This window comes from Arachis hypogaea, chromosome 16 (genome assembly GCF_003086295.3).
Source record: "Arachis hypogaea cultivar Tifrunner chromosome 16, arahy.Tifrunner.gnm2.J5K5, whole genome shotgun sequence".
In the NCBI taxonomy this organism is placed as follows: domain Eukaryota; kingdom Viridiplantae; phylum Streptophyta; class Magnoliopsida; order Fabales; family Fabaceae; genus Arachis; species Arachis hypogaea.
In genome coordinates this window covers 138,949,832-138,971,787 of record NC_092051.1, presented here as the reverse complement: position 1 = coordinate 138,971,787, position 21,956 = coordinate 138,949,832, and the positions used below count along the sequence as shown (strand labels likewise).

Here is a 21,956-nt window from a genome sequence, read left to right as displayed (position 1 = left end):
GGAATCAAACTGTGTTCATATTTTATAATGTTTTGAGTTGCCTTTCGAAAAATAATACTCCAATAATTACAAACGTCATTTGTCCATTGTCTTAGTCTTCTTATAAGTAGATAGATGCATATACTAACAGAAAATAACTAAAGGGATTAAATAAAGCATTAAACTTATGAATGGTCACATCATTAGTTAGATGGAAGTATTTAATTAATTAAGTCAATCATCATATTTTCGCATAAACAAATTAAACGAGTTTGTGCAGAGACCGGCCGGCAATGAATTAATTAGATAAATTAATAATTAAAGAGACTCATAGTCATTGCATACGCATCAAGGAAAGCACATGAAGCAACACATTGATGGAGAGAATATTATCATGCTACTACGCCATCCTAATGTTAGAGAAGACATTATATTATGTGCATTCTCAAATAATACGAAGATAAATGAACTTGTGTTAGTTAAGTAGTCAGACTAATTTTTTTTCTATTAATTAAAGTTAGAAGTTCTGTTTGGTTTTTATAAATTTATAATTTGATTTTATTTTATTTTAATTAATACATTGATATTTTTTTAAAATTGAGTTTTTAATTTTTCATCTTAATAATTTTTTGTAAGTAAATATTAAGAGTTCGAATTTTATTTTATATATAGTAATTTATTGACTACTAGTAACAATTTTTTAAATAAAATTTAAATTTACAATAAAGTTATTTTTATTTTGTCGAATTAAAAAATATCGTAAAAAAAATTTATATAGTATAAACCTAATAAAACACCGTTTTTGTATAAGATCCCCAATCTTACAAAAACCGATACATGCATCTATATATACATATCGTTAGTATCAACTAGTAGTGTTAATCCCTTTTGTTATTAGTAATAATAATATCAAAAATGGAATAAGTTTATTATTTTTCTGATTTTTTGTTTGTACTGTTGTTTCGTTCTATCTTGATGCATGTGTTGAATTCTTCTGCTAAAAGAAAAGTTTGTATCAACTAACACCCATTTAAACAAAGTTATACTACTCAAAATGTTTTATAACAATATATTTTAATTATTAAATCACAGCAAAATATAAAAAAAATCATCTATACCAAATTTTATTGAAATAAATATTAACAAACATGTAATTAAAGAACTAGTTTGTATATGTATTCTGAACATATATATTGTATTAACTTTTAAGTATATAAAATGTATAACAAACAATTTTAAATTGACATTACTTTATTTAAAAATAATCTATATACACACACGCGCTTCTACATAAATAATTAAATACACTCCACATGGAACGTTTATAAATAATTCTGTATATATATATATATTATATATATTATAATTGTGTGTGTGGAGAATAATAGAATATACTTATACTTAGGCATTTAAGTTAACTGAATTAAAAAGTTATATGCTATATCATATATGGATTAGTTGGCAAATCAATGAGCAGATGGTCGTTAGTCATAAACTCAATATTTTAAACAGAAAATAATCAAAGCATATATAAGACAACGTACGAATTAAAGAAAGCATATAACCATAGTTTAAATTTATGAGTCGGCAAATCATCACTTTTTACATTTAAGTCATTCAACATAGTTTTGAAATATGGTTCCTAACAAATTAACATGCATTTGTCTTTTTTTTTTTCAATATTTTATAAATAAGTATATAATTTTTCAGTTGAAAATAACAAAAGAATCTAACATAAAAAAATGTTAGCTTATATGTTTTCTCATAAGTACGTAGTTGTTTTTGAAGAAAATGGTAGGATTTTTGTTTTCCAAGTGTAAGTGCTTAGGTATATATATAGTTACTCTTTTATAAGAGTTAGTACTTAGTAGTGTCTTTTTTTTCCTTAAAAAAATGAGGTAATTATTTTTGAGTTATGTTATGTATATATTAAAATCAGTCACCAAAGTTAGTCACCAGTATAAAATATAGAGACCTACTACACATACAAGTCTTTTTGACATACAAGTTTATACAAGTTAATCATAATTGAATAAAATCCACTTTTATAATGCAAGGAAGGAGAGGAAGAGTTTTGAATTACATAGAACTTATCAATACACATACATAAAAAATTCTTAAACAATACAATATAAATAACTTGTATGGACTTGTATGTGTAAATAACTTGTATGTAGAGAATAATCCTAAAATATATGTTAGAATATAAATACACATTGAAAATAAATTAAATTACATATGTATTTATACACAAATATATTGATGACTAATTTTAGTAAATGATTTTAGTGTACAAATAATATTTTTTAACTGAGTGATTATAAATGTAAGAAGGATATTTTTGAAAATACAGAATTAGACATAAAAAAAGAGAACCAATCCTATTATATTGTTTGGATGCATAAATATATAGATATATTATACAAATATAAAATACGAGAAATGTTAGATTGTCAATATTTTTTTATATTTATTTATGTTGAAACTGATACTTACTAATTTAAGTTAAAATTCTAAAGATGAAAAAATACCCTATCATGGGAATCTCCAAAGTCTTTGTTTGTTTGGGATTACATTTTTTTATTCAATATATGAATAAATCAACTTACCTTAAACTATGTTTGTTTCACTGTCTGTCATCCTGTGACCACTTTACTCCAAAAGCGTTGCTCAACTTCTAATCATTGATGCATTTAAGTCATTGGTGATCGTTTATTTCATGCAGCCTCTTTTTTATTCTAGTTCTTTTCTGTTCTATTCTATTCATGAGGAAATATCTTCCGTTACCAGAAATGTTCTAAAAGGTTGGTTTCGTAAGCTAGTTTTCATTGCTTGCTCTAGAAGTTGAGCAGCACAAACTACAGCGCTGCTGTCTCTTTCTCTGCTTTTGATTCTCCGGCATTGATGTTGCTTTCATGCTTCTTCTTGTAGCTTTTTTTTCTGTTTACGAATAACAGAATTCTTCCATGAAGAAAGCGGAAGGGGAGAGTAGTTTAGACAGTGATGTTATTGCATCTGAGATCAAAGCAGGATCAGTAAGTGATCCACCGGCCGACGCTGTTGGAGGAACCATTCAAAATGATTCAGAGAAGAGAAAGGCCAAAGATGAAGCGAAAAACACAATCCCCTTCTACAAGCTCTTCTCTTTTGCAGACGCTTTGGATTATGCATTGATGATTGTGGGGACAATCGGTGCTGTTGGAAATGGAATGGCAAACCCTTTGATGACCGTTGTTTTTGGGAACTTAATTGATGCATTTGGAGGGACCTCAAACTCCCAAAAAGTTGTTCATGATGTTTCCAAGGTATATATAGCAAAGTTTTGTTTTGTTTTTCAACTTATTCAAGTTTCTGGAAATCAATCTCTTACTGATATAATTTTGTGCTCAGCTGGCTCTCAAGTTTGTATACCTGGCTCTGGGTTCCTTTGCAGGATCCTTTCTTCGTAAGTACTACTTTGGATTCGTGCTTCATATTTTTTTTTTTTGAAGGAAGGAGCTTAACACAAGAGTGGAATATTATTACAAACTAAGAAAATAAAATATTGTTCATAAAAGAATTCAAACTCTGTACTCAATTCCTGTTATAATACGTTAATCTTACGGATTAATATCCATTTTGATAATTCTTACATTAATTATAATACGTTTATTTAGGGATTAATATCCATAACTGACATTCTTTCATAACTATATGGTTTATGACAGAGGTTTCTTGCTGGATTGTCTCCGGGGAGCGACAATGTGCAAGAATAAGAAGCTTATACCTGAAAACAATTCTGAGGCAGGATGCCGGCTTCTTCGATACGGAAACCAACACCGGCGAGGTTGTTGGAAGGATGTCAAGTGACACTATGCTAATTCGAGAAGCCATGGGTGAGAAGGTATGAAGGAGTCTCTGGCTATCAAACACAATACTGAATCTCCTAAAAGTTTGTCATTCATCATTGTCTTGCCACTTGTTATTATAGGTAGGACAGTTTGTACAGTTAGTGGCATCGTTCGTTGGAAGTTTTGTCATAGCGTTCATCAAGGGATGGCTTCTTACCCTTGTTTTGCTGTCCAGTATTCCACCTCTTGTTCTTGCTAGCGCCGTCATGAGTATCGTTATTGCCAAAGTGACATCGCGAAGACAAGTAGCATATTCTGCAGCTGCATCTGTAGTAGAAGAGACAATTGCTTCTATCAGAACTGTATCATATAACTACCAACCTGAAATTGTTTCTTATTCTTCTTTATATTGTATAAATAAGTCATGAAAATTGAATGCAGGTTGCATCATTCACGGGCGAGAAGCAAGCCGTGGCTAAGTATAATCAATCATTGTTGAAAGCTTATAAGACTGGAGTTCAAGAAGGAGTGGCTTCTGGATTGGGATTTGGTTCCATTCTTCTCATTGTTTTCTGCACTTATGCTTTGGCCATATGGTATGGTGGCAAATTGATTTTAGACAAAGATTATACAGCAGGGAAAATTATCACCATAATTTTCGCAATTTTGACAGGATCTCAGTAAGTTTCTCTCTTATGCTCTAGAATACTAAACTGTCACTCTTTTTAGCTCGATTTCAATGATGTAAACATAACATTTTGCTCTTTGACATGACTTTTTAGTTCTCTTGGACAGACCTCTCCTAGCATGAGTTCGTTTGCAGCAGGACAAGCCGCGGCTTATAAGATGTTTGAAACGATTAATAGGCGACCTGATATCGATGCTTACGACACAACTGGCCGGCAGCTCGATGATATTCGAGGCGACATAGAACTGAGAGAAGTTGGCTTCAGTTATCCGTCAAGGCCGGATGAGACCATATTCAATGGATTCTCTTTGTTCATACCAAGTGGCACAACTGTAGCTTTGGTAGGGCAAAGTGGGAGTGGAAAATCAACCGTTATTAACTTGATAGAGAGGTTTTATGATCCGCAAGCTGGTGAAGTTCTCATCGACAACATCAATCTCAAAGAGTTTAATCTGAAATGGATAAGACAAAAGATTGGCCTAGTTAGCCAAGAACCTGTTCTGTTTACTTGCAGCATCAAAGAAAATATTGCTTATGGTAAGGATGGTGCGACTGATGAAGAAATCAAAGTAGCAGCAGATCTTGCAAATGCTTCTAAGTTCATAGACACGCTTCCACAGGTGAACTACTAAGCAGCTTCTAAAATATTAAGTTTTTGGCAATTTAGTATATAAAAAATGAAAGCAATATATGCATAGTTCCATAATAAAAAATACCATGTCCATGTCAAAAATCAGCCACTAAATCAGTTATTATGGAAAACAAATGTAGGGACTGGACACGATGATTGGTGAACACGGAACTCAGCTCTCTGGAGGTCAAAAGCAGAGAGTTGCAATAGCAAGAGCCATTTTGAAAGATCCAAGAATTCTACTTCTTGATGAAGCTACAAGTGCACTTGATGCTGAATCCGAGAAAACAGTGCAGGAGGCTCTAGACAAAATCATGATAAATCGAACCACTGTTATTGTAGCTCACCGCTTAAGCACTGTTAGAAATGCTGCCACTATAGCTGTAATTCATCAAGGAAAAATAGTAGAAAAAGGTAAAAAAAAATTAAAAATTAAAAAGTAAATACCAATTTGGAAATGGTTAGCGGCTTAATTGGATATTCTAGCTAAAAGAGAATTCTCATAAAGAATCCATGCACTTGAATTTCAAATATTCTCATTTCTACAGAATTCTTATACTTTCTTGAATAATAATCAGGTTCACATTCTGAGCTAACTAAAGATCTTGAAGGAGCCTACAGCCAACTCAACAGATTGCAAGAGACTAACAGTGAGGCAGAACAGAATTTTTTTGTTGAAACAGAAAACCTTGAATCTACTATAAATTCTTCAAGGCATTCAAGTCAACGGTTTTCTTTTAGAAATTCCACAACTCATGTATCCGGCGTTGGAAACAGCAAAGACGATAAAGTTGCTCTTTCAGAAGACACAAACTCAAAACAACCTCCAAAAATACCGATCCGTCGCTTAGCTAAACTAAACAAACCTGAGATCCCAGTCTTAATATTAGGGACTATAGCTGCAGTGGCCAATGGCATCATATTACCCTTTTTCGGGTTCATGGTATCAAAGATGGTCAATATTTTCTATGAGCCTGCGGATGAACTCCGCAAAGATTCAAGATCTTGGGCGTATGTTTTCGTGGCGCTTGGCGTATCAGCGTTCTTTATCAATCCCTTGAGGTCCTACTTCTTTTCTGTTGCTGGTGAAAAGCTGGTAAAAAGAATGAGACTAATCTGTTTTGAGAAAATGATTAATATGGAAGTTAGTTGGTTTGATGAAGCTGAGCATTCAAGTGCTGCACTTGGATCAAGACTGTCCACTGATGCAGCGTCTATTCGAGCTTTGGTTGGCGACGCGCTCGGATTAATGGTTCAGAACATAGCTGCTGCAGTTGCAGGCCTGGTGATTGCATTCCAAGCAAACTGGCAGCTCTCTCTTATAATTCTTGTATTGCTGCCTATATTAGCACTTAACGGAATTCTTCAGATGAAGTTCTTACAAGGATTCACTGCAGATGGAAAGGTTTGTTCCTAACTCCTTCTAGATAGTCTCTTTTGGGATTTGAAGCGTGATTATGTGTAAGTCTATCTTTTTGCCTCATGCTGGAATTCTAGATTTCTTTGTTATAAAAATCTGATACTATATTATGAAACTACTATTCACAAAAATTTAAGCTATTAAGTAGAGGTATATCATGGTTATATTATCTAACAATGATATATAATAGATATAACCTTTAGAATGATAAAAGCACAAGAGAATAACTGTCTCAGTCAACTAGTACTTTTCTTCTTAGCTCCAAGTTTTTGACATAAAATCAAAACGTCTAAAATTTTATCCTTGTCACTCTGCTAAATAAGCTGAATATTTTGTGGTGAAAACTCAAGCAGTATTTTTTTATATGAAGTTGATAGTTGAGAACTATTAGACGATTTAACGTATTTGACTAAATTGTCATTTAAGGATTCTCAACTATCAACTTTACATAAAACTGTGTATTATCACCTGCACTTCAAGTCCAAAAATGCGTATCAAACATGATAGATGCAAAAGTATGCCTGTACAGAAATTATACGAGGAAGCAAGTCAAGTAGCAAGTGATGCTGTAAGCAGCAGTAGGACTGTGGCATCTTTCTGCGCTGAAGAGAAGGTGATGGAGTTGTACAAGAAGAAATGTGAGGCACCGATTAAGGCAGGCATAAAGCAAGGGATAATAAGTGGAGTTGGTTTTGGGTTATCATTCTTTTTTCTGTTTTCAGTGTATGCATGTAGTTTCTATGCTGGAGCTAAACTTGTAGGGGATGGTAAAGCATCTTTCTCTGATGTTTTCCGCGTAAGTCTTTCTGTAAATGTTCAATTTTCCAACCAAACGGATTGGATAAGTCTTTCTATACATCTATGATTTTTGGTTTTGCTGATTTTCAGGTCTTCTTTGCCCTGAATATGGCTGCTGTGGGGATGTCTCAAACTAGCACCTTGGCCCCTGACTCAGCTAAAGCTAAAAGTGCTGCTGCTTCTGTGTTGGCCATTATTGACAGAAAATCAAAAGTAGATCCCAATGATGACAATGGTCTGATTCTAGAAAACTTGATGGGAAAAGTAGAGTTTAACCATGTCACTTTCAAGTACCCCACAAGACCTGATGTTCAAATATTTAGAGATCTTTGCTTGACTATTTATTCTGGCAAGGTAAATTTACAGTTTGGAAAAGGGTCGCACTAAAAGAATATAATTTAGTCAATCTAAACTATAAAGCAAAGAATTAATTTGGGTTGGTCGAGTGGTCAGCTCATTCATCCGCTTAAGCAAGCGTGGGGTTCAAATCCCGCCTTGTGTATGCGATGGACTTAATACAGAAAAAAAGAATTAACTAACAATTTTGTTTATATAAATGAAAATATCAGACAGTTGCATTGGTTGGTGAAAGTGGAAGTGGAAAATCAACTGTAGTATCACTGTTACAAAGATTTTACGACCCAGATACAGGTTATATCACACTTGATGGAATAGATATCCAGAAAATTCAAGTTACATGGTTAAGACAACAGATGGGCTTGGTAAGCCAAGAGCCTATTTTGTTTAATGATACAATCAGAGGCAACATTGCATATGGAAAAGGAACACATGCAACAGAGGCAGAGATTACAGCTGCAGCAGAAATGGCAAATGCCCACAAGTTCATCAGTAGTTTGCAACAGGTAATATATTACACAAACAACAATAATGTGCTCAGTCTATCCTAAAGGAATTTGTTAGTATTGCATGCCAATTTTTGAAAAAATGCATAATTTTATTTTTATGTATGTAACATCTATAATTACATATTTATTGAATCTGAATTACTCAATTATTCTAGGAGTAATTAATGAATGTGAAATAAGATAAACAATAATTAAGAAATGCAAAATAAAGTAACTTTAGGCTGCTTTATGCTGATTTTTAATTGTTCCCAAACATCATTGTTCTAAAATATAGTACTCAACAACACCTTAATAATAGTTATTTCTATAAATAACACAACTTTACTCAATATATGCAGGGTTATGAAACCATTGTGGGGGAAAGAGGATCAAAACTATCTGGTGGACAGAAGCAGCGGGTGGCAATTGCAAGAGCAATAGTGAAGAATCCAAAAATATTACTACTAGATGAAGCCACCAGTGCCCTGGATGCAGAGTCTGAAAAGGTTGTTCAAGATGCACTAGATAGAGTAATGGTGGAACGAACCACAATCATAGTGGCTCATAGGTTATCCACTATTAAGAACGCAGATTTAATTGCAGTGGTTAAGAATGGGGTCATTGTAGAGAAAGGAAACCATGAAACATTGATCAACCATGGTGGCCATTATGCTTCCTTGGTAGCATTGCACACAAGTACATCATAATGTTACATTCCTTTCAGTTTTTTCCATGTTACGTTTACTTTTTGTGATGTATAAGATGCTCAGGAGTCTTTTATATCTCAATTAGGAATCAGACCTGTATAATGTATATTAATATGCTCAGGAACCATGTTAAAACTATCATAGGATTTGCACTATGTTAAAACTATCCTATAAAATGTGTAAATAATCTTTTAGAGGTAACTAAAATAATAATTGATGAGATTTCCTTAAAAAATAGTATACACGAATCTTAAAATAAAGAAATTGTGTTATAAAAAAATTTATAATATAATATAATGATTGTAGTATAACAAAAATTAATTCTGTCAATTTATGTTTTATATATTGAAATATTTGTCTTAGTAAGTATTATTCTTAATAACAAAAAATAGATAAGTAAATACAAAATTAATATATTTATGGATGCCCAAACAAAGCTTGACCGACATAATTTCTACTTCATAGTTCACTAAATACATTTTCAGTAAAATAGATCAAGCAATGATTGTTATTGATGATTGGTGATATGCATACAAAAAATTAATTATTATACTTTTATATATAAATATATATGATGTTTAACTTATTTTTATTATGTATTTTATATTAATATTTAATTTTTTTGTATATATGTAATATGATTATATATTAATATATAATATATTAAATATATTCTAACATATGACTCAGATCATTTAAGTAGGTCGGAGTAAATTCTTAAAGTAGTTCTTGAGATTGGTGTTATTTTTAGAGGAAATGGATCTTTTTAATTTTTTTTTACTTAAGAGAATAAAGTGTGATTTCTCACCATTAATTTTATAAGTGAGACCAAAAAAAATATAAGAGAAAAAAGTATTAAAAGGTTAGAGATCATACTTTACTCTTTCAATTAAAAAAATTAAGAGGATTCATTCCTTCTCTAAGATTCCAATAATACCAACTACGTCCTTGAGATTGGCAAAACTGCATCACGTTGATCCCTGACCTCTTTTCGGCAACACATTGACGTGATGACGTTGACCTTTAGGCTGCGTTTGTTTCTAAGAACAGGATAGGACAAGACACTGGGAACAGGACAGGACAAGACACTGATGGACAGAGATACAAAATTTTGTGTTCTTATATTCTGTTTGGTAATAAACTAGAACAAATTATGAAAATTCAATTTATTCTTTTTTTTTTCATTCAAAAATTTTGAGATGAAAAATATAACAATAAAAAATATAATTATGAAAAATTAACAAGAATAATAAAAGAAAAAATAAAAAATAAGTTGTGTCCTTGTTAGTGTCTTCGTGTCCTTCCTGTCAGGATGGACACAAAATACACTAATTCAGTGTCTCTGGACACATTGTCTTTGTCCATGTCTCCTCTGTCAAACATGATTTTGTGTCTCAGTGTCCTGTCTCTGTAAACAAACGCAGCTTTAGTGACACATGTCAATCTTATGATTTTACTGTGTGTAACGATATGATGACGGGTCGATCAGTGATACGTGACAAGCTGACGTAGATAGTTATGCCACGTGTCACAATACTATTTTGTCACATGTCGTATTGTGCCACATGTTAAAATATTATTCATCCACGTATTATCTGCTATGTCATTCTTGCAGATGCACTAAATTGGTTCTGACTTTGGACTAAATAACTCATTTTAGTCTCTGAAATTGAATGTCGTACACCAAATTAGTTTATTCATCAGTTTTTTCTCATTTTTTATATTCTCAAAATTCTTAATATATGTAAAAGCACCAATTTTAATTCTATTTTTTCAACAAGCTGTTTTAAATACAAGTACTTTTATAAATTTCAAGATTTAGTTTTAATCATACAAAGTCTTTTCAATAATAATTTGATACTACTAAATTTTATAATATATAATTATGTTATTTAATAAAAAAATTATAGAATTGACTAAAAAACATATTTTTTATTTTAATCCAAAAAAGTGTATTTCATAGGAACAAAAAATGTGTATTTTGATTGTTAATTTTTTGTTAAAAACACGTATTTTTAGACAAAAATAAAAATGTATATTTAATCAATCATATAATTCTTTTGTTAAAATAACATACTTATATATTACAAAACTTATTTGTATTAAATTATTGTAGAAAAAATTTATACGATTAAAATTAAAATCTTAAGAACATTTTATAAAAACACTTGTATTTAAAAATATGTGAAAAAATATAATTAAAATTAGTGCATCCAAAGATATTGAAAATTTTGAATTTACAAAATCAGAAGAAAAAACTGATAATGAGATTAATTTAGTGCACGACATCTAATTTCAGGAACTAAAATTAATCACTTCATGCAAAGTTAAAGACCAATTTGATGCATCGGCAATGATAACATAGAGAATGACCCATGGATGATTAATATTATAACACATGACAGAAGTTGATACGTGACCAAATAGTATTAGCAGTAAGCCTCAAAGTGGTCCCTGAAGTTACACTCAAGTATCATAGTAGTCTCTGAACTTAATAGTTACCCATATTCATCTCTGAAGTTACATTCCGGAACTCAAACTCGTCCTTCCGACACATTCTGTCCATCTGGCGCTACCGGAAAGCTGAGTTGGACTCCTTCGTGACACGCTGGCAAATGAAAATGATGTAGTATTTGTTGTGGCGCCAAAATGACATAAAATGACGTCGTTTTATGCTCAAAACCTCCATCCCTCAATGTTAAACTAACGTATTGTTTCCCCTCTCAAAACACAACACAAACACAGCACAAACAGATGTCTCTTCTTCTCCGCTACATTCATCAATGGCGTATGTGCGATTGCAGTAACAGCATCGATTTTCGTCGAAAACCCAGGCTCTGGAGGATCGGTTTCATCATCTGCATCAAACAGAGAGTTGTAAAGGCTGGTTTCTCCGAAACAAGTAAGCAAAAAAAGAAAAAAAATATGTGGTAAAGCTTTGCTTTTTTATATTGTTAATATAATATTTACAATAGTTGAATACATTTTCTTCGAGTGTAACGTGTGGGTATGCATGCTTGTGTTTTGTGCTATTTGCTAGAGTTTGATCAAAACTAGGTTTCTTAGTGGTTAGGGCAATAAAATTATAGACTGACTAGGAATTTTTTGTTAATATGGAAACCTATTTTTTATGTGTTAGGGTTTACTGCATTTACAGTTGACAACAGGGTTTTTTGTTTTAGTTGTGGAGTTTTCAATTTGGTAATGTGGTTGAAGATAATGAGTCTGATCAATCAATTTTTTTTTTAAATTGCAGATGGATGATTCTTTGATTACCATCACATTTCACCATAGAGGGTAATTCATCACAGAGGTTGATGGAAATATGTCTTACAACGGTGGAGAGATTTTTGAGTTGCCGGGAGTTGATATAGACACACTGGATGTCTTTTTTGTTCAAAACTACTACAAGAATATTGGGTATGATAAGGTGACTCAATCTTGGTGGCTGGTGCCTAATAGACCTTTACAAACTAGTCTAAGAGCCGTAACAGATGATAAAGAGCTCATGGAGATGTATTACCTTGCTCAAAAGAACAAGGGGGTTATTCATGTGTACTATGAACATGGAGTCTCTGAACATCTGTATAGTGAGAAAGCAGAACTAGTGTCATTTAAAGGCAAGGAGTTGATGGTGATACAAAACTTTATTCCCACCCCAAACCCCACCACCAATGTCACAATTGAACCAATTCCCACCACAACACCATCTACTCCAACTTCTGAACCAAATGACACCACTATTCCTCCCCAAAAAATAGTCTCTACAACAAAGCCTACAGATAACTTGTCTCTAGGACCAAAACAAAAGATCCCACCTACTTCAGTTTCTGTTGGTAAACCAAACATACCAGAAAAAATACACCCCCAATCCATTGCAAATCTTAGATCTAAGTCCAATCTACCACCAAAAACAATGGCCGAACCCAGTAAAACTAAGCCCAACATCTCACAAAACAGAATGGCCCAACCCACTACAATTTCTAAATATGGTCCAAATTGAAAGAAACCAAGAAGTCTGATGTACCAAAGAGAGGCTCTAAGAATCTAAAAATTATAGCACCATATGAAAGGAGGCCACTAACAAGAGCAGCTGCTACTGAAACTATTGCAAGATCAATTGCTAAGGAAAAACAGCCCCAAAAGAGTCTTTGTGGCTTTGTCTAGCTCAGATGAATCCTCAGATAGCCATGACAGTGATGATAGTGTAAAGGATGAACCATATCGGCCTGATTGTGATGAGGTGTTTAGTGAGAAAGACGTGGTTGTGGAGAGATCAGCAGGAAAGAAGACTAATGTGAAACTAAGAACTAGGACAGATAAGAAACTTACTAAACAAAAGAGCGCTGCTATGGTTAAGGATGATGGTCCTGTGTGTGCAGACTCAGAGTCTGAGGATGATGAACTTTTTTGTGGACCAATTCCTGAGTTCGGATCAATGGCACCATATTACAATGCCCAAGATGAAGCTTATCATGAATCTGATGGTGGAGACTCATGGCACTCGGAAGAAATGAAGACTCCCCCAAACTTTGAGGATGAGTTGGAGGAGGTTGATTCAGATGAGGTCTTCCCTGTGTTCAGAGAAGGAGGAAGGTTTGGAGAGCTTAAGCTTGAGATTGAAATGACATTCACTACATAGATGGAGTTCAAAGAGGCTGTGTGTGAATATTATATACAGGAGGGTAGGAGGATTTAGTTTAAGAAGAATGATAATGTAAGGATGAGAGTTATTTGTAAGGATGAGAGCTGTGGCTAGCTTGTGTATGCTTCTAATAATATTGAAAACAATTGCTGGCAGATCAAGACGTTCATGGATGACCACACCAGTGTAAGAGAGACAAAAAATAAACTGACTAATAGGAAGTGGCTAGCCTGCAAATTGGTGAAGAAGCTAAGAAAATATCCTAATCTAGGACACTCTGAGACTGCACAATATTTTAAGACAAAATATGATTTGGATCTAAACAAGTCTTCACTGACTAGGGTTTTAGGAGATACTAGAGCTATTATGTATGGTGATGTTGCTGCCCAATATGGGATGGTGAGGGATTATGGGCTGACACTGCTGAAGAGTAATCCAGGTTCTACTGTCACAGTTGGTGTTATACCTCAGCCCAACCCTGATGATGATCCAATCTTTGAGAAGATGTACATTTGTTTGGATGCGTGTAAAAAAGAATTTCTGGCTAGTTGCAGACCTCTTATAGGCTTAGATGGAGCTTTTCTGAAGACCCAGCACGGTGGTCAAATCTTGTCTGCTATTAGCCAAGATGCAAACAACCATATATATATATGATTGTCTATGCAATTGTCCCTGTTGAAAACACTGAAAAGTGGAGGTGGTTCTTGGAATTACTTCATCAAGACTTGGAAAATTATAAGAAAAACAAGCTGTGTTTTATATTAGATATGCAGAAGTTATTTAATTAAGTTTATTGATTGTGTATAGCTAGTACCTGACTCATTGATTTTCTTTATTAATTGTTATATAACTGATTTGTGATTAGTCTATTGTGTGAAAGTGGGGGGGGGGGGAAGCAGCAACTGACATTGTAACATTTTTGCTGTATAATTAGTCTATTATTTGGCTACTGTAATTAGTCTCTTATTTGGCTGTTGGTTTTTTACTATTATTTGACTGTTGATAAGTGAGAAACTATTTATTACATAGTTCTTGGACTTCTGTTTATATATTGGACTGCTGTTTATACATGCTGAACAATGTCCTGTTTATATGGAGGAGGACTAATTCGATAAGCTTCAATGATTAAAAAGGGACCAATTTGATGTCACTTATAAAATTTGATGTCACTTATGAAAGTTTAGAGACCTCTTAGATGTCACTTATGCAACTTTAGGGACTATTCTGATGCTCGATAACAAGTGTCTGACAACTATTTTTTTTATTCAATCAAGGCCTTATCCATGCAGTTAAGGAGGTTTTTCTAGATGTCCATCATATATTTTGTGTTTGGCATTTATGGAAGAACTTCAATAAGCAATGGAAGGATCTCCAGTTTAAAAGGCTACTATGAGATTGTGCAAGGTGTACTAGCCAAGATGAATTTCTTGAAATTATCAAAAAGATTGAGAGGGTTAATAAGAATGTTTGGGAGTATTTGAACAAGTGGCCTAGAGACTCTTAGAATCGGACATTCTTCAGTAATACACTTAAAATAGACAACATCTATAACAATGCTTGTGAAGTCTTTGACTCTAGGATCAAAGAAGCTAGAGCCAAGCCTATTATCCCACTCTTGGAAGAAGTCGGGATGTATGCAATGAGGTCCATAGTTAGGAACAAAGTCAAGATTAATTCAAACATTGGAATTCTACCTCATATACAGCACAACAGGTTAGAAAAGATAAGGAAGGAATCAAAAAGTTGGGTCCCGATGTGGTCTGGTGACACAAACTATGAAAAATTCAAAGTTCATAGCTGGCCAACTAACATGGTTGTGGACTTGAAAAAGAGGCCCTGCACATGTGGTTTCTGGCAATTGAGTGGTAATATTTTTTTATTTGTTTATTGTTATCTTATTATTATTATATGAGATTATAGTTGGCTTATTATTATTGTCTTTGTTGTTGTATTAATGTTGTTTAGGGATGCCATGTGTGCATGTTTGTGCTACATTGGCAAGGGCTGGTAAAAGATCGGATGAGTTTTGTCATAAGTGGCTGACCATGGAAGCATATAATAACACATATGCCTTCCATATCAATTCAATTCCAGGTCAAACTCTATAAAAAAAAGTCACCATATAACAGACCACAAGCACCAAAGTTTAGAAAGAAGCCAGGACCACTTAAGAAAAAAAGAAGAAAGGATACAGATGAGGAGCCAAGTGGGAGTAAGAAGCAGAGGACCAAGACGAAAAGAATTTATAAAAAAAGTTGTTGTCGTTATTGTTGTGAAGCAGGACATACCAAAAGAAACTGTGCAAAGAAAGCTGTTGATGAAGAGGCTGCTGCTGCACAACCCACTGCTACTAATGGTGGTGAAGGTCAGGTCAACTCTGCTCTAGTTGGACCGGTAAATGGTGGTAAAGCCACCCCTGTCCCACAACCCCCAACTGAAATTCAACTTGAACTCAGTCAACCACCCTTGTCAAAAACTGATGACTCTCAATAGGTTCACAAAATTAGATGACATTCATTTTATTAAATACATATTCTTATCTAGTTTAGTAACTATTTTACATGTTTCCACTGATAAGTTTCACCTTCTTCTGTTAGGCCACTAAAATTTCCTCCCAAAAGAAAGTTGTCCAAACAAAAAAAATCAACTTTAGAAAGCAGCAATCTATCAGCAACCACCCCACCTGCTGTCACCCCATCGGCAAGCAGTCAATCAGCAAGGAATCATCCACCTAATCCTATGCAAGGTGTAACATAGGACACTGCTACAAGGCTTGCAAACTTCATGAAGTATGTGCCCAACCCTGGATTCAGACCACCCAGATTTAAAAAATGAATATTAAGATTATTATGTTTAGGGACAGATAGTGTCTTTGTTTATCTGTTTTAATGAAGTTATTTATTTTGTATGCTTTCTTAATTAGGATCATAGTGTTGGAGATTTTAGTGTTATAAACTTATGAGGTCAATATTTTGACAACTTTGATATACTTGGTGACTATTGTTCTTGCTCTATAATTCCTTTTTTGGATGTATTTTCTATGTTATGAATATGAATTATGACTTTTTTAAATTGAGCTGTGTCAGATTTTTTGTTCTATTTTGTCCTCTGATATGCAATTAAGAGTAATTTCAAACCATGTCCATTTTCATTTCATTACAAACCAGAAATTAGGATCATATGATTATGTAAGGCATATATTATGAATACTTTGACAAGAATTATATTATGGATGAATGGATTAGTAGTGCAGGAACAAATATATGCATATAACATATTGTTTCTCCAATTTTCAAATATTGTTGCATAGTGATATCAAATACTTTAATTTGTATTTTTTTCAAATAAAAGGACAGGTACAAATACGGGAACAACATATGCATATAATATGTCATTTGTTTTTTGCTAGATACAATTGATCATGTTGCCTATCCAATTTTAAGAGAAGAACAGCTACTATAATCAGTAGTAGCATAAATACAAACCCCAAAATCCCCCCTCCCTCCCCCCCTCCCCCCAAATTTTAGAACCCTAACTTCAGCCTCTAGCCTCCCAAGTTTTCAAGCAATCTTCATCTTCCATTTTTCATTGTCAATTGAAGGGCTTATTCTACCATCACATGCTATAACATCTTCTTCCAAAATATTATCTACCCACACAAATAACCCACACCACCTCTTACCTACAGTCTGCACCTAAGAAAGTGAATAAGCCAAGTTTATATCCAGAAATATAGCAAACAACAACAACAATCACTTACATTGTAGTTTGAGTAACGCAGGAATGGTCTCCCTGAATTAGAATCTGTCCCTAACCATCGCAACACTGGTGTCAACTCGCACCCACACCATTCTGGCAAACACGAATCTATGTTTCTATTCATTCTCCTCATAATGCTTCCAAATGATCGTGGGTTGTTCGAGCTCCCAGTTGCGTTGCTCGCGCTAGCCATAACCATGTGGCTTTGAAGATGGAAAAGACAAGACAAGAGAAGCGAAGAGAAGAGAAGAGAGTGAACATTGTAGCGATGGTTCTTCAAAATTGGGATTATGGTTTTTAACTTCAATTTAGGAACCAAATTGAATCAAAACAGTTTACTCCGCTACGTCAGCTAGCCGTTTCTTTGACAGCGTGTCACGAAAGAGTCCAACTCAGCTTTTCGGTAGCGTCAGATGGATGGAATGTGTCGGAAGGCCGAGTCTGAGTCCTGAAGTGTAACTTTAGGGATGAATATGGATAACTATTAAGTTCAGGGACTACTATGAGGTTCGAGTGTAACTTCAGGGACCACTTTGAGTCTTAACTTAATAGTATTATGATACGTGGCTTAACCGCCTATGTTAGCATGTCACCTATATTATCATATGTGACCAAATAGTATTATTTTTAATTTTAATTTGAACATAATTTTTTAATTTTTATTTTATTAATTTGAATAAAATGTAAAGTGACTAAATTTTATATTTGTTTAAAAAATTATTTTTTGTGTGGGCATGGTAGAGATGATAGAATAGGATTTTAGAATTTTAAAATACAGATATAATTAAGATAAAATATGGTTAAATTTAAAAAAAAAAAATAAAGAGTTTGGTAGAGTCCAAAACTTACTTTGATGCTGCCCATTGTTAGTCCTAATAAATTAATTAAAAAGATTAATTTAAAATCCGCTAGCGCATATAAGAAGTTTGAAATTTTCATATCTAGCATAAGGGTTAGAAAACTTACCGAAGAAAAGCAATGTCCATGGCGGGAACGGAAAGGGATCATCCACAGAAGCAACTCTTGAGCCTCATCCGCAATTTTGCCTCCGAGAAATCTCAAGGAGGTATCTCGCTTCCATTTCTACTTTCCTTGTTTGTTTCCCGAGACGCTTCTCCTGAACGAGTGCCGAACAACATTTATCATTTGAATCTTTCCGTTAATTGAATGGTGAAGAACGAAGGGTAGTTACTCTGAGAAAGCAAATCGAGAAGCTCACTTCTGATTTGAGCGTTGTTAACGTGGAGCTTGAAGATGCTAAGCGATGCAAAGAACTCACTGAGCAGGAGATTATAGGTTTTGAAGTTCAATTTTCCATGAGTGAAGCTTCAGCTCAAACGCTCGAGGTTAGTTACTTCTCCGTGTTTTATTGTCGCTTTTGGTGGGATTTGTCGTTATATTTGTAAATTGAACTCGAAATTGTGATGATAGGCAAGGATATCTCGAATTCAATATGAAATCTCTGCTCTGAGATCTGAAGTGGAAACTCTCAAGGTACTTAGAACTTAATCTATTGTTCATGTTACGTGTTCTTGTGTCTAAGGTTAATCTCATTGAATTGAATTGAATCCATGTCTTCTGGAAATTGTGCCTTCTGTTATGGAAGATGGAAGAAGCAGCTTTACGGTAAGGAATTTGTCATGCTTCACTACTCATTTCAATCATTTTGGAAATGGAAAGGTTGATTTGATAGGTTTACAAGTTTTTCAGGCTTGTTCTCTTACCTGATTGTGCAGTGAGCAATTCATCCACAGCATGCTTGATCTGAATGCCAAGATAAGGTCTGTCTGGATGATGAAACTATTATGCATCAGTTAAAATCATTATGGGAGTTGGGGAAAATGTATCCTAGTGATTTTGTTCCATTCTGTGTCCTTCAAAATGTTTGCTAGAATTTTTGACTACCTTCTGACCTTAATGCTGCTGATCTTTGGTGACGTTGCTTGTGAAATATATGATATGGTTATAAGTGTTATTAGCTCTTATAAATTTTGAAATAAGATTATATTGTGAATTATTGTATGCTCATAACATTATAACAGTTGTCCAATCCTTTGGCCATTTAGTATCTATAACAAAATGGGTGCATGTATCTGCGACACAAATATTTTTCCTTAAATGCCAAAAAGGCATCAAATTCCTCTTAGGCACCCCCCACATTTCCAAATAATAACAATAATACCTTCAGATGCATGGTTAAGAATATATTGAATTTTGCCGGATCAAAAACTCAATAAGACATGAGTCAATCTTTGATCTGAAAAGTCCCAGCTATGTCTCTTACATCCAGTCACTTATATCAAATGCAGGAGATTTCATGAGAGCATCATTAATTGTGATATTGAAGCAGTAGATTGTGAAGCTTATACAGGTTCAATGATTCTTTTAACTGCTAGAGTTGATAACTGTTGGCCTATATAGGAGATGAGAAGAATTAGGTGATAACTTTTATGAAAGAAAAGAGATTACTTATACTGTTTCCATTCCTTCTGGCAAACTGAATAAATTTGTCTACCCATGATTAAATAGTCTTTTCCGTCGTTGATTTCAATACCTCAACCACTAATTTCATTTACTAATAATTTAGTATTAACACATCTCTTCTACGCACACACTTCACATGTGGCTGACTGGCTGTACAAAAGTAAGAATTGGGAGGGGGTAGAGGATTACGCTGGGAGACGATATCAGGCCTAAAGAAGGGATAGTTGCGAGTGAGGAATAGGTAACCATTGGAAGCAAGCTGGAGAGAAAGCAACCTATTAGTAGCAAGCAGGGTTTTGGATGCAAGTGAGATAAAAACAATCATGGTGAGCGCAATTTGTTTTTTTTTTTTTTGGGGGTTTGGGGGGGGGGGGGGGGGAGGGTCATTGTTTAGATGTAAAGGAACAGAAAGGTACTAATGTGGCAATGAACAATCTGTACTTGGTCTAGGGAGGGGAATTTCGTCAAGAGGCTCAAGCTTATTCATCCTGATAATTACCTACTTGCGTTTTTATTCATATTAACTTACTAGGTCGTTTATTTTTACTTTCAGTTTCCCTCAGTTTCATTACCAAATCAATCTACTATCTGTGTATCAGAACTTGCTGAAATGATTATTGGAAATATGTTTGGAATGGTTACTCAATATGGAGTATATTGATGTACAAACGGTCTAATTCAAATGCGTGTGTCTAGAAACTGAGGCTGCATTTACTTCGTTTTAGATGCACCACAAGTGAATATGAAAGAGAATGAGAATGATGATGAAATTGTTGCTCTTGAAAGTATGCTTTCGGATATACTATCTCAAACAACTAAAGAGGATGAGGAATACCGAGCAGAAATCGAAACTCATGAGAAAGTAAGTTGAGAATCACCTGTTGGAAAATCCAGGTTCCTTCCTTATCAATATCATGTCTTTATTTACTGCTATTTCACGGTTTCTTAAGGTAAGTACAACGTGCAGGTTCAGCAGGAACTGCTTGATTGTGAAACAAAGGTGTCTTTATTGAACACGATAGTCACAGAAACAAGAGCATTGCAGGATCTAACCATATATCCTTATGAATATTCAAGTCATATAGTTGCTTTTTTACTCTCTGCTGCGCAGGTTACACAGTACATACTATATAAATTCCGTTGAAGATGTATGCGCCATCTGTCAGATTAATGGTTATGGTTTGTGGTTTATGGTTTATGGTTAATCATATAAATTCTCTTTCACTGATCGGCCTTCTCTACTCTTATTAGCTATAGTTTGAATATGTCATGTTGAATTGAACCAGAGAAACTATGAAGGGTATTAGCTAGAAATTGAGATTTTCCCCATCTAGATTCTTTTACGTTTTGTAAATTTCTCCCAAAAATAAAAAATAAAAAAGAAAAGTAAGAAGAGAAATAAAATAGAATCAAATTTAGTAAATTTATTAGAACAGAGTAGTATGTTCAGTTCTTTCTACCTCATCTGCCCCTAATTTATTCAATACAATGTGCTGGTTGTTGTGATCTCAGTATTATTATTCATGGTGATATAATATTCCAATAGAACAAATTCTTGTGTCCTTAATTGAACACAAGCAGACTTCAACCTTAGAAGCTACATACAACACACTTGTCGAGGAACTTCAAAGAAGATGCATTTGTCCTAGTTGCCATATGGACAATTTGGAAGCTATTAGTGCACTTCTTCTGCCAGATGAGGATAAGTGATGTCTTTTAGGTTTTCTAATTCTTGACCAAACACCTGGAAGTGTTATCATCCCGCTGCAAATGCAATCATGCTGAACTTTGTTTGCGTTGCACTTGGTAAAATTGAACCTTGCGTTGTGACTAAGCCAAATGAAGTACTTCCTTTTTTTCTTTCCCCTTTTTCCCATTTTCTTTTTCCGTTTCTTGTACACATATGCGAAAGAAAATTTTAGAACACATTATTCTGATGGTTCCGTTTTATATTGTTTCTCTGTTGATTGCATTTGCTAGGGAACTATAATATAGAATCTGCAATTTTATAGCAGTACTCGGGTATTCGTTTGTTGTTAGCCAGTTGTTTTAGACTTGTAGCATTAGAGCTAAGACTCCTATGTATAGAAGTTCTTAAGTATAAAATGTTATTCGTTTTGTTTTCAGAATTAAATTACAGACCAAATTATGAAAAATGTATTGAAAAGAT

General features: G+C 33.9%; 2 protein-coding genes across 2 annotated transcripts; both read left to right on the top strand.

The window, feature by feature from the left end:
* Positions 1-2,622: 2,622 nt before the first annotated feature.
* On the top strand, positions 2,623-9,036 carry LOC112755278 (ABC transporter B family member 11). The gene is made up of 13 exons (XM_029293556.2): positions 2,623-2,783; positions 2,911-3,284; positions 3,370-3,424; positions 3,687-3,862; positions 3,950-4,171; positions 4,251-4,489; positions 4,592-5,117; positions 5,269-5,542; positions 5,707-6,533; positions 7,078-7,344; positions 7,437-7,700; positions 7,916-8,209; positions 8,551-9,036. The coding sequence occupies exons 2-13, from the start codon at positions 2,946-2,948 to the stop codon at positions 8,896-8,898; spliced, it is 3,831 nt and encodes a 1,276-aa protein (XP_029149389.1). The 5' UTR covers positions 2,623-2,783; positions 2,911-2,945; the 3' UTR covers positions 8,899-9,036.
* A 9,194-nt stretch (positions 9,037-18,230) lies between these two features.
* Positions 18,231-21,920, top strand: LOC112755277 (uncharacterized). The gene is made up of 8 exons (XM_025803260.2): positions 18,231-18,368; positions 18,479-18,648; positions 18,734-18,796; positions 18,909-18,928; positions 19,039-19,083; positions 19,612-19,673; positions 20,512-20,648; positions 20,754-21,920. Exons 1-8 carry the CDS (start codon positions 18,281-18,283, stop codon positions 20,928-20,930), a joined length of 762 nt encoding a protein of 253 aa, XP_025659045.1. The 5' UTR covers positions 18,231-18,280; the 3' UTR covers positions 20,931-21,920.
* Positions 21,921-21,956: the final 36 nt, after the last annotated feature.

What these genes read in the sequence shown, in the direction of transcription:
- LOC112755278 (XM_029293556.2), top strand. Translation starts at nt 2,946, where the DNA reads ATGAAGAAAGCGGAAGGGGAGAGTAGTTTAGACAGTGATGTTATTGCA. An exon ending in TTGTTCATGATGTTTCCAAG is followed by an intron (nt 3,285 to 3,369) that starts GTATATATAGCA and finishes TTTTGTGCTCAG; the next exon opens with CTGGCTCTCAAGTTTGTATA. An exon ending in TCATCAGTAGTTTGCAACAG is followed by an intron (nt 8,210 to 8,550) that starts GTAATATATTAC and finishes CAATATATGCAG; the next exon opens with GGTTATGAAACCATTGTGGG.
- LOC112755277 (XM_025803260.2), top strand. Translation starts at nt 18,281, where the DNA reads ATGTCCATGGCGGGAACGGAAAGGGATCATCCACAGAAGCAACTCTTG. An exon ending in CTTCAGCTCAAACGCTCGAG is followed by an intron (nt 18,649 to 18,733) that starts GTTAGTTACTTC and finishes TTGTGATGATAG; the next exon opens with GCAAGGATATCTCGAATTCA. An exon ending in AAATCGAAACTCATGAGAAA is followed by an intron (nt 20,649 to 20,753) that starts GTAAGTTGAGAA and finishes TACAACGTGCAG; the next exon opens with GTTCAGCAGGAACTGCTTGA.